The 15583-nt window shown below is 44.0% G+C and overlaps 1 protein-coding gene across 1 annotated transcript in view; it reads right to left on the reverse strand.

Annotated features, from left to right (window-relative positions):
- Positions 1-15583, reverse strand: part of RAPSN (receptor associated protein of the synapse) — a 56383-nt gene that overhangs the window by 16948 nt on the left and 23852 nt on the right. The window contains exons 3-5 of the mRNA XM_089675804.1: positions 5563-5721; positions 2010-2108; positions 88-210 (exon numbers count right to left, since the gene is read on the reverse strand). Of these exons, the coding sequence (XP_089531930.1) occupies positions 88-210; positions 2010-2108; positions 5563-5721 (381 nt within the window). The remainder of the gene's footprint in view (positions 1-87; positions 211-2009; positions 2109-5562; positions 5722-15583) is intronic.

Below are 15583 nucleotides of genomic sequence, written 5' to 3' on the forward strand. Positions count from 1 at the left end.
AGAAACTATGTTTCAGATACACTTTAAGTGCACTGGCTTTATTACTATACCAAAGTTTCTCATTTCCTCCCCTAAAACACATTATACCTTGTCCATTTCCTTTTGGTGTAGCCAACACTTGGCGACTCCCATCAGCACTAGTGTTTGACCTAAGCGATTACCAATTTCCGTCATAATGCTCATGGAAGAATCGTATCGTGGAATTGCTTTCTGGCAAGACAAAGCAGAATTGTAAGTAATCATTTACTATGCAGCCTATTAATGTACCAATTTTCATAAAGATGTAGCCAAATTAATCAGCAAGACTTGAAAAATGTGCCCTTTCTAGTTTCCAGCAAAAAGATATTCTGAATATTGCTTCTTGGGGCAAATTGTCTGCATTCTGTGTGGGCACCCAGAAAGCACCATTAAAGAAAAGGAAATAATCCAATTTAAAAAAAAACTGGAGCAGTCAGTCATTGGTTTTGTCAGTGTCACTCATTCCATTCCCTGAAGACTGTGATTTGCATTCTCTTAAACAATTGTCTTTCTAAAGAATGTCTGCTCTGCCTCTGGAAACGTACTGACCTTTAATTGCACCTAAATACCTTTGCTACCAACTCGGAGTATACAGTATAATACTCATTTCACATTCAGAATGGAGAGAATTCAGCTTTGTATTATTATGGTGGATTTCAGGTCTCTCACTGCTTTATCACATTTTAGCAACATGATTAAAATTTTGACAGTGTGCAGAAAATGGATATGTGCATAAAAGTGGATTAAGGCAGTTGCTATAGTCCTAAAAGACCTGGGGCTCCCATGGGAACCTACGTCAAAATGCTGCGAGGCTTGTAACACAACGAGAGTGGGTGAAGCTGCATCTTGTCCCCAGGAGGACAAGCAGGTGGGGGGCACAGAGAAGAAACAGTTCTTACTACAGAAGAAACAGCGCTAAGTGCTACATGCTATTAAAGTAGAACTTCACCCAAGAAAGGGACTTTTAGTTCCTACCTCTGTTACCCCCTCCACTAGCTAAACAACATGCTTTTTTTCTCAGGTTTGTTCTATTTTTTTTTTTTCTTTCTATGGCCCCAACACCCAACGCTATTCTTGCCTAGGCCATACTCCTCACTCCTGCTGGCTCCTGGGATATCCCTTTCCCTTATCCCCGGAGGCTGTGGGAGCCCATTCACAGAGCAGTGGATAGGCAGAGCTGGTGCTTGTCATAGGGGGCCTAGCTACCCAAGCGTGGAAGAGGCAGCCGGGCTCCTGGTGAGTGAGTGCACCAGGATAGCAGCATGGCCCACAGGCTGGGACACCTGATCAGCAGATCACAGCAGGATAATGCTGGATCCACTGGGCAGGTGAGTATGTTTTCTGATGAGAGTCTGGCATTACAGGTAGCAGGGATGGATGGGAAAAAGTGGGGGGAGTGAAAGTTCTTCTTAAAGGTTCCTAAAGAAATGACTTGTTCTCTTTAAATGTATACCACTGCAAAAAAATAAAAATCAGTACATCTCCAATATATACTCATTCCCTATGTTTTAGCCCTTTAAAAATGCTGCAAGTACAATTTCAGTGTACACCTAATTTATTGTACCCAACCACAACTTTCAGCCCTGTTTGCTAGACTACAAAATTCTGTTCATTCCCCACACCTCTCTGTCCCTCTCCTTATGCATACATTGATTTTTGTTTTCCCCAGAAAAACAATGTTGCTGCCTTCACTTCCAAAAGCCTGCCCACACACTGAGTGTAGGGAAAAGACTCTTGGCAGATGTAGTTCTGGGGCTTGCCTACACCAGTAGGAACTGAACTTCCAGTAGCTGCCCCTGCAAGCCTGGTGATAACATCACAGGAAATAAAAGGGGTTTCTCACTACAGGAACAAGGTAAAATAAAAACCAATGCTGTGATATGGTCTAGGAGGAGAAAGGGCGGCTTGGATGTACATTTGGGTTATGCAGTTACAAATCCTTTACAGCAGTTCTTCAATTACAAATTAAAGCTTTCCTTAGTAACATTTACCTCAATGTCCCCATGACTTCTGTGGATGTCAGCAAAGCACAGGAGACAAAGAGCTTGAAGTGGACGATCACCATGTTGCATAGCTATCTTCATAGACTCCTTAAATCAAAGAGATAAGATTAAAAAGTGTGAGCAAAAGTATTTCTCTGTTACACTGACTGTGTGTTACAACTAAACAGCCATCATCAGAGCGGTTAGAAATATTCAGGACTATGAGGGTATGTGAACACAGCTGTCATTTATTTATGTCTTTGTTCATATAAGTCTATCTGTTATTTTTAAGATGAGTAAGGTACAGTATGGAGGAGATTTACTAAAACCGGAGAGTGCAAAATGGAGTGCAGCTCTACATATAAACTAATTAGGTTCCAGGATTTATTGTCCACGCTCAATTGAACAAGTTCAAGTTAGAGGCTGATTGGCTACCACGCAGAGCTGCACTGGATTTTGCACTCTCCAGTTTCAGTAAATCATTCCCTATGTCTTCCTAAAGCAGAAGATCACTGCCACCACCGCATAGCAAGGAGTTCATTTATTTTAGAGTATTGGTTTTGGGTCCAATGTAACTATATCAGTGGGGTCTCTAGAAACACTGTAATAAATACCGCTATTCCAGCGATCTTCACTAGCTTTAGGCTACGTTCACACTAGCTTTGTCAGCAAGCGTCAGACAAGCGTTTGGGAAGCGTTTTTAACGCTTCTCAAACGCCTATGAAAATTCTGCACATGGCAGCACACAGTGCTGTTCACACTGAAGCGTTAGCATCAAGGCAAAACTGATGCCTCGTGTCGAGTCAGAGGAGTTGAAGCCTCCCATTCAAGTCTATGGTGCCGCTCCGCAAACGCCTGGCAGGCGTTTGCGGTGCGGTTGTGATGCGGTTGCGAAGCGTTAATACCATTTAACTTCATTATAGGCGGTTGTGGTGTGGTTTTAACGCTTGGCAAACAGCTATCAACCACCTCAAAACCGCGCATGGAGCGTTTGGGGAGTGTTAAAAACACTTCCCAAACATCTGTCTAACACTATAGGGCCGTTTGGCAAGAGTTAGAAATAAAGTCAAGTGTGAACGAGCCCTAAGGGTTCTGTACCAATTGGCTGCCCTGCTGCATTGTGAACACAGGAGGTTGGCCATTTGGCACCGGGCCATTCAGAGATCACTTTGCATTTTCTCAGTAAATGCAAAGCATTCTCTGATTAGACGGGGTAGAGAGGTGGGTGGTGATGTCACATTCTCCACCTCATCTAATGAGAGAAAGCTTTGCATTCATTGAGAAAATGCTAAGTATTTTCTGAATGGCAACCATTCCCAGCCGCTGACTCTGTGTTCAGAATGCAGCAGGGCAGCCACTAGGCACAGGACCCAGAAGGAAATAGCAATCACTGTAGTAGCAATGTCTACTACAGTGATTTCCAGCATCTAGAGGGATCCCACAGGTATAATACATGCATATTACATTGATCCACGTTTGACCAATGTACCTATGTAAAAATATCCATACCTGGAAATCTTCTTTAAAACCATTTTTGTTTTCTTCTGCCATCATCTTGTGTCTCTTTAGGGAGATTTCCCTTCACTTCCAGTCCCATAGACTCAACAGGAAATGCTAGGATATCTTTGCAATGTAAGGAAAACAAGTGTCCCCTTTGAATGATTTCTCCTTTATTCCTGTTCTGGTAGCAACTCAACATTTTGGCTTTACCCTTACTTTCATTCCTGGAGACATTGGTGATTAGGACAATAAGAGAGAGTGAACCTCCCTATTGGGGTTAAAGGCAGAAATAAAAACATGATGGGGGTTCTAACCACTCAACACTCTACCCAAAAAAAAAAAAGTTTTGCCTTTCATTATGTTTTAAATAAGGACATTTCTGCATGCTGAAGTGATGACATAACCTCTGTATTTCAGTTTCTTTTGACCTACCTCACTATAGCCTGACTACAAATAAAAGCAGGAAGACAATTTAGGCAGAGAGCAGGTAATGACATAGGTACATAATTAACATGAGTATTGTGTTGTTCTTGCACTGAACTGGGGGGGGGGGGGGGGGGTTTAATCAAAGCCATGTGCCTGTCTTTTATTTCACAAGGAAAGGAGAACTTGTAGACATTTGGGGGTTTATTTACTAAAGCTGGAGAGTCCAAAATCAGACTCACTTCTGCATAGAAACCAATCAGCTTCCAGGTTTCATTGCCAAAGCTTCATTGAACAAGCTGAGGTTAGAAGCTGATTGGTTTCTGTGCAGAAGGGAGTCTGATTTTGGACTCTCCAGCTTTAGTAAATAAACCCCCTGGTGCCTGATAGGGTTATGCCAGTAAAAACAATGGGAATGGGGCACCTTCTCCTTACCAAGAGATATGGGAACGGAAGAGATATGGGAACGAAAGATGCTACCTTGACTAGGGACCTATTCCTTTAAGTGATATTAAAGGCATTTTTTTTTAAATGTAATACTTTCCTGCTTTGTGCAATTGCACAGAGCAGTCCCAATCTTCTCGGGTGCACCGCTGGCACTCCTGGCCCCTCCCTCCTGTCAAGTGCTCACAGAGCAAGCCCATGCTCTGCATGTCCATTCACAAACAGACCTGCGGCTCAGCTCTGCTCCCTCTCTCTCATCCTTGGCTCCTTGTCTCAGCCAATAAGGAGGGAGAGTCCCCAGAGAGCTGAGACTCTCGTGCACACCTCTGGATCGCGATGGGGCTCAGGTACGTATTGGGGGGGGTGGCTGGGGAGGAGCTGCACACAGAAGGTTTTTACGTTCATGCATAAAATATATGAAGGTACAAAATCTTGAGCCTTTACAACTTTAATCAGTCGCTGCTCCAGGCAAACAGCTAAATATGCATAATTTAATATATGGACACAGTTTTAGCTATCAAAAATATGTAAGACAATTTGAATTTGATTTGTGGCTGTAGGGTAAGGTAGAACAGTTCTTGTTAATGATGCTCTTGATGGTTCTTCAGGTTATCTAACACAATAGCAGAACAAATATCTCACTACTGTTTACAAGGGGGCTTCAGACGGTGGATAGCCTTCTATATTGGGGCCCCTACTTAGAGAAGTTACATTTTTAAGCTTTAGAAAATTTCCCATTTCCCACCCCCTAAACGTAAATAACAGGCTGGTTTGCAGATTAAGGAGAAACCCTTGAAAGATTCAAGAAACCCCAGGGGATTTAACTTGCCAACATTTACCCACCTGCTAAGGCCTTTATGAGGAGCTCCCACTCTGTCTGCTAAATTTATGTATATTATAGAGAATGTAATATTAGAGGCTGGGACACACTAAAGTGGATAGGAATAACCAAAATTCCCAGGTGGAGAGAACCAGGAGTTAGGACTTATCGCTAGATCTCACTATTGAAGAACCCAACATATACTAGAAACCATGGGATACCTTAGCCTACCAGTTTCCCCTACTTGGAGTATCATACCACCTGAATACAACTAAAACCTACATTTTCGACTAGCTTACCCTTCGAGAGCCAATGTGTTTGCATAAAGAATGGTTTCTACTTTTTTATCCACAGAACAAGACACTGATGTCTTACCTCGCAACATTCCATGGCATCTGTTAAACGACCGAGCTTACGATATGCCACGGCCATGTGGTACTGGCTCATGGCTCTGTATTTCAGGCTCCAGCCTTTCCCATAGTCGTTAACTAGTTCAGCTGCCTTACATGGAAAGAAGAGGGCCTTCTCAAAGTCCTGTCGAAGATATACCAAGGATTAAACAGTGAAGTACAGATCCACTACTTATATGAAAATAACACAAGAGAGAGCAGAAACATTTATAATATGTCACAGTTATAAGTTTAGAATAGATTTCAAAGTATTTAATATATAAAAGATTTCTAGAAGTACGGAGAAGCTCAAATCTTGCTAGGCAGGGGACATCTTTATCTATAAGGTTTTTTTAGGTCAGTAGTCGATGATGTGCGCATTTTGTCTAATGCAACCCCTAGAAAAAAATACATCCCTGTCTTAGTCCTAGCTAGGAACTTCTATCCGTCAATCTGCAGATACCTGGAGGCTATTGCTCAATTGACAGTGCAATACAAAATCTTTACTACCCTACCTAGTAAATCACTTAAACCGGCCATAGATAGAGCAATTTTTTTTCCAGCAACCACAGGTTGCAGTAAAGAAAATCGCTTGATTCCCCCATCAACACAGTCCATAACTCCTGCAGAGCCATTGTGTTCTCCTGGTGGGGGGAGCCATCCCTGCCGGGAGAACACAGTGATTACTGCTAGCAGCTATAATAGCCGCTAGCAATAATCGCATGTAAAATACAAAAGGCTGGTTGTCCCAAGTTGATTGATGGATCAACTTAGGTGCATTCAGCCTGCCCATACATGGTTTGACATCTTGGCCCGTCCCTGCTGAACCGGCCAATGTTCAAACCGTCTATGGCCAGCTTAAGGGCCTTATGTCCAAGAACAAACTGCATAACTTTGTATAGTCCTACCCAGTAAACAATCAATCAAATGCCAGCTTCCCTGCTGCTTGTACAGTTTACATCATGAAAAACTGGCTGGTTTCTTGGAGCAAAACACAAACTGTCCTTCTGTTTGATAGTTCATGCATGAGGCCCTAGGGGGAATGTAAATTGGTTTTCCATGCACCGACCTTATTAACTACAGCCATACAAAAAAAAAATGGTAATTTATTTCTATTTATTGTTTCTTTATAATATTGTATTATTTGCTGGCCTTCCATCCAGCCAAAAGGTGGAGTTAGTCTTCTTTTCACAAGTAAAACATATCGCTTTCTCTATGCTGAAACACAGCAGTAACTACTCCCTTATTAGACAGCCCAGTCAAGCATTTCAGTCAGACAAAGGGAGCTGCAAAGCAAGCTGCTCTGCTGTGAGGACTCTTTAGCTAACTCATTGGCCTCTGGGAAACTTTTGTTATGTATTAAGTGTTCATTTGTAAAACAAAGGTTGTCTATATATAACAAAAGGGAATATAAAATAGCAGTTTAAAAATGTAAAATCACTATAGTTCCCCTTTTAATTGAAGCCAATTTTTATGTGGTGGCAAGACAGGTATTATTCAACTGCTGAAGTAACTTTCCATAAGTATGCATACTCAGATTGGCCAAGTGTACAAATGTATACTGTATGTATACGGACGATAGCACGGGAAGATAGTAGAAGGAGATCCTCAGCACTAGTTTCTTTCAATGGAAAAGCAATTGTGACTACTTAGAAAAATCCAACACAACCAATCGTTTGTTTTCCCAGGACAGTCGGTTTGAAGGCGGTTTGGTATTCTTACAAACATACCATAACATCTTAATCTGTAAGTAGGTTGCACACATGAACACATGGCTTTTTACAGTCCAGCTTTGAAACACCTTTGAAATGCTACAGGTTGCTGTGCCTATGTTGCTAGAAGTGCAAGCCTTTGGGCTATTTGTAAATATAGTTGATTGAAGGGGGTTTCAAGCAGGGAGATCCCCACCAATAAACAGCAGTTGGTCATATAGATAACTTTCTCACATTCTCTCCACAACTTTCTATCTGGCTTAACATTCTCCGAAATACATAGAGAGTCCCCTATAAAGACGATTTCAGCTGTTGCGATTATTACGCACATATCCTGTCTCTATTAGTAGGGGCATTCCATAATTCCATATTTTCCCAGGAAGCATATCTGTAAAGACCACATATCTCTTTTTATGGCATATCACATTGCCAGCTGCCCCAGGGAGTCCTAAGCTGGCCCATTCCTTGAATAAATAGACTGTGTCAGCTGTACAGGCAGTGTCTTGCTCTTTGACCTTGGTGGGCACCTGAAAGTTCTGCTTTCATAAACTACACAGATATTTTTTCTAAGTAGCTTAATCATTCAGCTGAAATTGTTGGCTGTGAATTACTAAGATCCAACTATCAACAAAAATGGCTCCCTATGGTGAAAACTACACATACACATATAATAGTTGTACAGGGTCCAGTTGTATGCAGTTAATACCTACTAGTGCTGCTTGTGTAGTTTACACCATTGCATTTTTTCTGTCTGTTTATCTATGGATTGTTACTCTTAGGGGTCTATTAAAGCAGAACTTCAGGAAAAAACATCCTTACATGTCTTTGTTGCTGATTTCCTACCCTTAGAATTTTCAAATCAAACTGTTAATTCTCTTTGGTTTCCTGTTTGTAAGACCAGTGACTGCTATGCCTCCTATTCCCCCAGCAACTGGTCTTGGCACATCCCTTTTGTAGTTCTTTCTCCAGAAAGCAGTAATGTAATTCAGCCCCACTTGCAGTGGTGGGCGGACTGAGACTCTCAGACACATTCAACATGGTACAGGCCTAGTGTACCCGCCCACATTCAATACAAATCCCTGTGCTTGATGGGAACTGTAGTTTCCTTTTACTGCAGAGAAAGAGGAGAGGATATGATGTAATCCCTGCTGTTACACCACCTCCTTGGCAGAGCACATGCTGTTTTATCTTTTGAATTATAGAGATGAAGTCAAGAAAATTCAATTAAACCTTTCTCCTAAATGGTAAAAATGTTAAAAATTTAATTAACTGTTTAATGTTTTGTGTATGGGGTGTACTAATGGGTGATTTGTTTGCCTATCCTGGAGTTCTTCTATAAAGAAAAGCAGCAATACAGCCATACTACTGCTTAAAAAAAAAAAAGCACAGTGATTTTCTTTACAAATGTGCATTGCGCTCCACTGGCTTCAGAAGTTGCCTGCAGAGCAAAATAGTAATAATTGACAAGCTGTTTAAAACAAAAAAGGAGCAGTGTCCAGTCCAATTATGAGAACTGTCAAAGTCATACTGTATTACATACTTGCCTCCAATCATGGAGTCCTCTCTGCTGCGTTAAACAGAGAGAACTCCATAAGATAAAGATTTTTATGAATGGCCAGGCAGCGGTATTCAGTAGCCCTGCAGAGTTTAAACGAAGAACAGATAGCAACTCTGCATTACAAATGGCCCCCTTAGTGATTCATCACTGGTGATTTTAGTAGTCAGACTGGAAATTGTATGGATATCTCTTGTCCAAAAATTGCCTTATTTGCTTAGATTCTACAAAACACATGTTCTACATACTATACTCCATTCTCCTCAACACTTGTGCACACATTGTTGCACATTTTTGACATGCCATCATGCGTAGCACTGAACACTGTATTTAAATGTCAATGGGATTGTTGCTAGGGTTGTGCCTTATGGGGCTCAATGTACTATATCTAGGTGGAATGCCCCCGATACGGAGTTGTGCCTTACGAGGCTCAATGTACCACATCTGGTGGGAATGCCTCCAATTAGGAGTTTGTGGAATGGAGTTGGAGTTTTATGGAGTTCTCAATGTTCCACCACAGTACTGGACTGCAAATTCCACAGCAACCTCAAATAGCCCTGCTCAATTAACCTGTTAAATGTATTCCGTGATGCTCACAAGGAAAGATAATTTTTATTTTTCCAGCAGCCAAAATAATACTGCTGAAGCATGGAGAAAACCTGACGTTTTGTATACACAGGTTGGAAGGAAAATCTTGTGAATAATAATCCAAGAAAAAATTGACTGGATTATTAATGATACATCCAAAAAATTTGATAAAACATGGGACCCATGGGCCCAAAATGTTCAGAACCAAAATGCAACCTTCAACTCAAGCGGACCAAGCAGAGGGTGAAGATTCCCAGGCCTAACTCTTTTCTGTTATCCTTTTCCTTCTTTTAACCTCCCTCTTTCCCTGGTTTCTCTTTGTTCTTTACCAGACATATATATTTATAACTGACAGACACAATTGCTTATATCTCACAATATGTTCTTGCATCTTCTTTGAGATGGACATCCTCTTATTGTTTGCAATGGTCACTAAGACATAGTTGGATGTCGTATGGTAACTGAGACTCTATTATGGAATTAGTCATAACTCAGTTGTCCATGCCTTGTACTCCGTATACAAATATTTAGTACTTCTCCTTTACTTAAATTTTTTGAATAAAATCCTATTGAGAGTTAATTGTCAATGAGCCCTCAATACATGTCCACAGACACACAGACAATACATGTCCACCAGCACACTGTATGGCACCCTTGAGGGTCAGGATTGTTTGTAGTGTGCCAATATTTGTATTTGTGTGTTATGAAAAATGAAACAGTGGATGCATCCCATGTTGTTGTAACACACATTAATATGCATGAATGCACACAAATGTGAATGCAGCCTGAAGCATCAACACTACCTAAGACTGGTATTTCAGCTTTGGATTCTTGCTGGCAAGCTGGAAAATATTATTATTATACAGTATTTATATAGCGCCAAAAGGTTTGCTCAGCGCTGAACATTATAGTGGGAGAAAGTACATGAGACAATACATTAACAATACAATACACGATGGGTTTGAAGACCTTGCTCCTTGGAGCTTACAATCTAGGAGGGAGGGGATAGTGGTAAAGGAGGAAATGGCTGTGGGGGATGGAGTGGTAGGAGGAGTGGAGGAGCTCGGCAGTTAGGTGAGGGCGGGGTAGGCTTCCCTGAAGAGATGGGTTTTCAGGGTGCGCCTAAATGTGAGGAGGGTAGGTGACAGTCTGATGGATTGGGGTAGTGAGTTCCAGAGGATGGTGGAAGACCTGGAGAAGTCCTGGAGTCGGGCATGGGAGGAGGAGACCAGGGAGCTAGAGAGTAGGAGGTCTTGTGAGGAGCGAAGAGTACATGTTGGGTGGTATTTGGATATCAGGTCGGTGAGGTAGTTTGGGGCAGTATTATGAATAGCTTTGTACGTCAATGTTAATAGTTTGAATTTTGTGCGTTGGGCAATCAGAAGCCTGTGGAGGGAATGACAGAGGGGGGTGGCAGAAGAGGTGCGGTTGGTAAGGTGGATGAGTCTGGCCAAAGAGTTCAGGATAGACTGAAGCGGGGATAGCCTGTGATGAGGTAGGCCAGTGAGGAGGGAGTTGCAGTAGTCGAGCTGTGAGATAATGAGGGAGTGAATGAGTTGTTTATTAGTGGCTGGGGTTAGGAACGAACGTATTTTGGAGATGTTGCGGAGGTGGAGCCTGCATGAGTTTGCCAGCAATTGGACATGGGGCTGGAAGGACAGATTGGAGTCTAGAGTGACACCTAGAATTTTGACTTGCGGGGTGGGAATGATGGTGGCGTTATTGGTCGTGATGGAAAGGTTGGGGGGGGGAGGGGCACGGGCTGGGGGGAAAACTAGGAGCTCGGTTTTGGAAAGGTTTAATTTGAGGAAGTGGAGTGACATCCAGTCTGATATGTTGTTCAGTAGGCAGGTGATTCGGGCGGAGACTGTAGGGGTGAGGCAAGGGGTGGAGAGGTAGATTTGCGTGTCATCGGTGTAGAGGTGGTAGTTGAAGCCGTGGGAGTGTATCAGTTGGCCAAGAGAGGAGCTGTAGATGGAGAAGAGAAGGGGCCCGAGGACAGAGCCTTGGGGGACCCCAACAGTGAGGGGGAGAGAGGGGGTTGGTGGCAGCATGATAGGTAAAACTGAAGGAGCGCTGGGATAGATAAGAGGAGAGCCAGGAGAGAGCAGAGTAGGAGTTGTGTGGGGACAGGGTCAAGGGGGCAGGTGGTGAGGCGGGCTTCGGAGAAGACCTTAGTGACCTCTTCAGTGGTAGCAAGGTCGAAGGAGTGGAGCGTTGGGGGAGTTTTAGTGTGTGGGATGTTAGGTGGGGTGGGGGTCTGGGCAGTTGTGAGGTCAGTGGAGGGGAGTGTTGAGGGGGTTATCATGGGAGGAAGGCTAGGTGGGGTGGAGGTCTGAGCATTGGCGATGTCCCTATGCATTGCGTCGATCTTGTTTTGGAAATGGTTAGCAATCTCGTGGGCGGTGAGTGAGGTACTGGGTGGAAGCGGGGGGGGAGAGAGTAGGGAGTTAAAAGTAGAGAGGAGCCGGCGAGGACTGGAGGAGAGGGTATTGATGAGGGTTATGAAGTAGGCTTGTTTGGCAGTGTGAAGGGAGGATGTATAGGTGAGGAAGGCAGATTTGTATAGGGTGAACGCTTGTTGGGATCTGGTTTTGCGCCATAATTGCTCCAGCGCACGACTGCGTCGTTTAAGATTTTTGGTGTGGTCGTTCTGCCAGGATTTACAAAAAAGAAGAGGGGGCGCAGCGCTGAAGTACAGTATAATTATAAACCATATATATGTAAAGTGATAACAAAGTGCCAAAAACTGTGCAAAAAAGCAATAATAGTCCTTTAGACAATAAATGGTGACTGAAAAACGTGCGTCTTCCGGTGATCAGAGTAATTGAATCATGCACTCACCAGATGCATAATTCAAATATGCATATAGATGGTATCCCGATATCCAAACGAAGTTGTCTCATAGATGGATAGGGTCATCATCCAAGTACAGCAGTCCGTCCAAGGTATCTTCTAATGGATCGTGTGTTACCACACTAAAACACCCCTCAGCTGTCCCCTAGGAGACTCTGCAAGTAATGGACTCAGCAGGGTCCCAAGAAAAAAAGCCAGGATGGTGTGATACCGTTTAAAATAAAAATTTATTGGTCCAAAAGAAAGACAAGGACTGCATAAATAAAACTGACCATAAAGGTGTACAAAGATGGCCGCCGCTCCATGCGGTGGCGTAATGTCTGGGATATGCTGCTCTTACCCTGACGCGTTTCGTGCCATGTGCACGTATTCATAGGGAGTGTGTCAGCTAACCAGACATCTACTCCAAACCCCGTATAAATAGTGTCTAGGCAATCGTATAAGCGCGTCCGCCATTTTCCCGGCGTCCTCGCGCATGCGCAGAACAGACATCGCTACGATGTCCGCATCTCAGTCCAGCGCCATTTTGTTGTGGTCTTAATTACCAACAACTACGATGCCAGATACAAGCACAGCTATGCAGTGAATATATTATCGTTCATCATAATCCTTAACAGCTGTTAGCCAACAAAACAATACATACAGGGCTGGAAACAGCATGTATATAGATGAATCAACATCGATATACCATAAATCGATATACCATGTTAACATATATGCTTTAACATTTATGGTATATCGATGTTGATTCATCTATATACATGCGTTTACATTACATCTGTTAGGTGTCTTCACTATATTTTCTGTGTGTTGTTTCCAGCCCTGTATGTATTGTTTTGTTGGCTAACAGCTGTTAAGGATTATGATGAACGATAATATATTCACTGCATAGCTGTGCTTGTATCTGGCATCGTAGTTGTTGGTAATTAAGACCACAACAAAATGGCGCTGGACTGAGATGCGGACATCGTAGCGATGTCTGTTCTGCGCATGCGCGAGGACGCCGGGAAAATGGCGGACGCGCTTATACGATTGCCTAGACACTATTTATACGGGGTTTGGAGTAGATGTCTGGTTAGCTGACACACTCCCTATGAATACGTGCACATGGCACGAAACGCGTCAGGGTAAGAGCAGCATATCCCAGACATTACGCCACCGCATGGAGCGGCGGCCATCTTTGTACACCTTTATGGTCAGTTTTATTTATGCAGTCCTTGTCTTTCTTTTGGACGAATAAATTTTTATTTTAAACGGTATCACACCATCCTGGCTTTTTTTCTTGGGACCCTGCTGAGTCCATTACTTGCAGAGTCTCCTAGGGGACAGCTGAGGGGTGTTTTAGTGTGGTAACACACGATCCATTAGAAGATACCTTGGACGGACTGCTGTACTTGGATGATGACCCTATCCATCTATGAGACAACTTCGTTTGGATATCGGGATACCATCTATATGCATATTTGAATTATGCATCTGGTGAGTGCATGATTCAATTACTCTGATCACCGGAAGACGCACGTTTTTCAGTCACCATTTATTGTCTAAAGGACTATTATTGCTTTTTTGCACAGTTTTTGGCACTTTGTTATCACTTTACATATATATGGTTTATAATTATACTGTACTTCAGCGCTGCGCCCCCTCTTCTTTTTTGTATGTCTTTTTGAGTCTTTTGGTACTTATTGGCGCATAGCAGCTTTTCCATCTAGCGCTCACTTTATCTCTATTTTTTGTTCTGCCAGGATTGAAGCGGTCCGGGTCTAATGCTACGTGTGGTTAGGGGTGCTAAGGAGTCTAGGGCGGCTGACGAGTTTTTATAGGCAGTAGTGGCCAGGTCAGGGCAGGACAGTGGAAGGATACTGTCGTAGAGTCGGTCAGCTGCAGAGTGGAGAGGGGCAGGGTTCAGGTTGCGGAGGTTATGGCTGGTGATGGTTTGACGTTTGGGGTGGGAGGTGTTTGAGGACAGGGAGACAGAGAACGTAATGAGGTTGTGGTCAGAGAGAGGGAAAGGGGTGTTTGTGAGGTTGTGGGGGGAGCAGAGATGGGAGAAAACAAGGTGCAGGGTATTCCTCTCGGAGTGGGTGGAGGACTGTGTACACTGTGTGAGTGCAAAAGAAGAGGTTAGGTGGAGGAGTTGGGATGTAGCCGGGTTATTGACGTTGATAGGGATATTGAAGTCTCCAAGGATGATGGTGGGTAGCTCTGAGGAGAGGAAGAAGGGTAACCAGGCGGAGAAGTCGTCGAAGAAGCGGGATACAGGTCCAAGAGGCCGATAGATTACTGCAATCCTCAGAGGGGTAGGAGAGAATAGCCGGATGCAGCGGGCCTCAAAAGGAGGAGAAGGATAGAGAAGGGGGGTTTGGGAGGACCTGGAAGGTGCTCAGCGGTGACAAGAGCATGCCGACCCCACCACCTCTACAACCACTCGGTCTGGGTGAATGGGTCCAGACGAGACCTCCATAGGAGAGTGCCGCAGGGAAGGTAGAGTCAGTGGCTTGGATCCAGATTTTGGTGATCGCTAGGAGGTTGAGGGAGCGGGAGATAAAGAGGTCATGGATGGCGGTGAGCTTGTTGCAGACCAATCAGGCGTTCAGGAGTGCACACGAGAATGGTGGGGTGGTTGTGGGGAGCAGGGGGACAGGTATTAAGTTGAGGGGGTTGCGGCAGTTTGTGGAAGTAGGAGGGTGCCTGGAGGGTGAATGAGGTGGTGAGGGACCTGGGTTCGGGGAGATGTCCCCGGCGGTTAGGAGAAGAAGAAGGGTGAGAAAGGTGGCATAGAAGCGGGATGTGCAAGAGCGTGCAAGTCTGCCAGTGGTGGCGTGTGGGTCGGTGGGAGAGTGGAGTAATAGGAGGAGGTGGTGAGAGCCATAGCAGGGAGATGGAAGCAGTGAGGGTGTGATGTATAGTTGTTTTGGAGGAGTAGGGGGGTAGAGAGAGGAGATTTTGGGAATGGAGGAGAGGAGTATGAGGAGGAGGAGTACAGGTGGCATTTTAGGAGGGTAAGCGGAGTGGCGGCCAGGTGAGGGAGGTGGAATGTTTCTCAGGGAGCATTGTTGCGGATAGTCCGTCAAGCAGTGGCGTATCACGTTGAAGTAGGTTCTTGTAGCAGGAGTTCTAGTGATTAGGATCCGGGTGGATAGAGATCAGTTTGGTAAGTTGTAGGTTGCAAGTTCCAGTTTGTGTGAGTTCAGATTGGAAGGTTATGAGGGGGGTCATCAGGTGGGCTGCTGGTCAGGGCCGGGTTGATCATCCAATGGGTACAGGAGGTCCGGGATGGTAGGCCTCACCGAGAC

Source organism: Staurois parvus, unplaced genomic scaffold (assembly GCF_062004578.1).
Source record: "Staurois parvus isolate SC_StPar_1 unplaced genomic scaffold, SC_StPar_1.0 ptg000159l, whole genome shotgun sequence".
Taxonomy (NCBI): Eukaryota; Metazoa; Chordata; class Amphibia; order Anura; family Ranidae; genus Staurois; species Staurois parvus.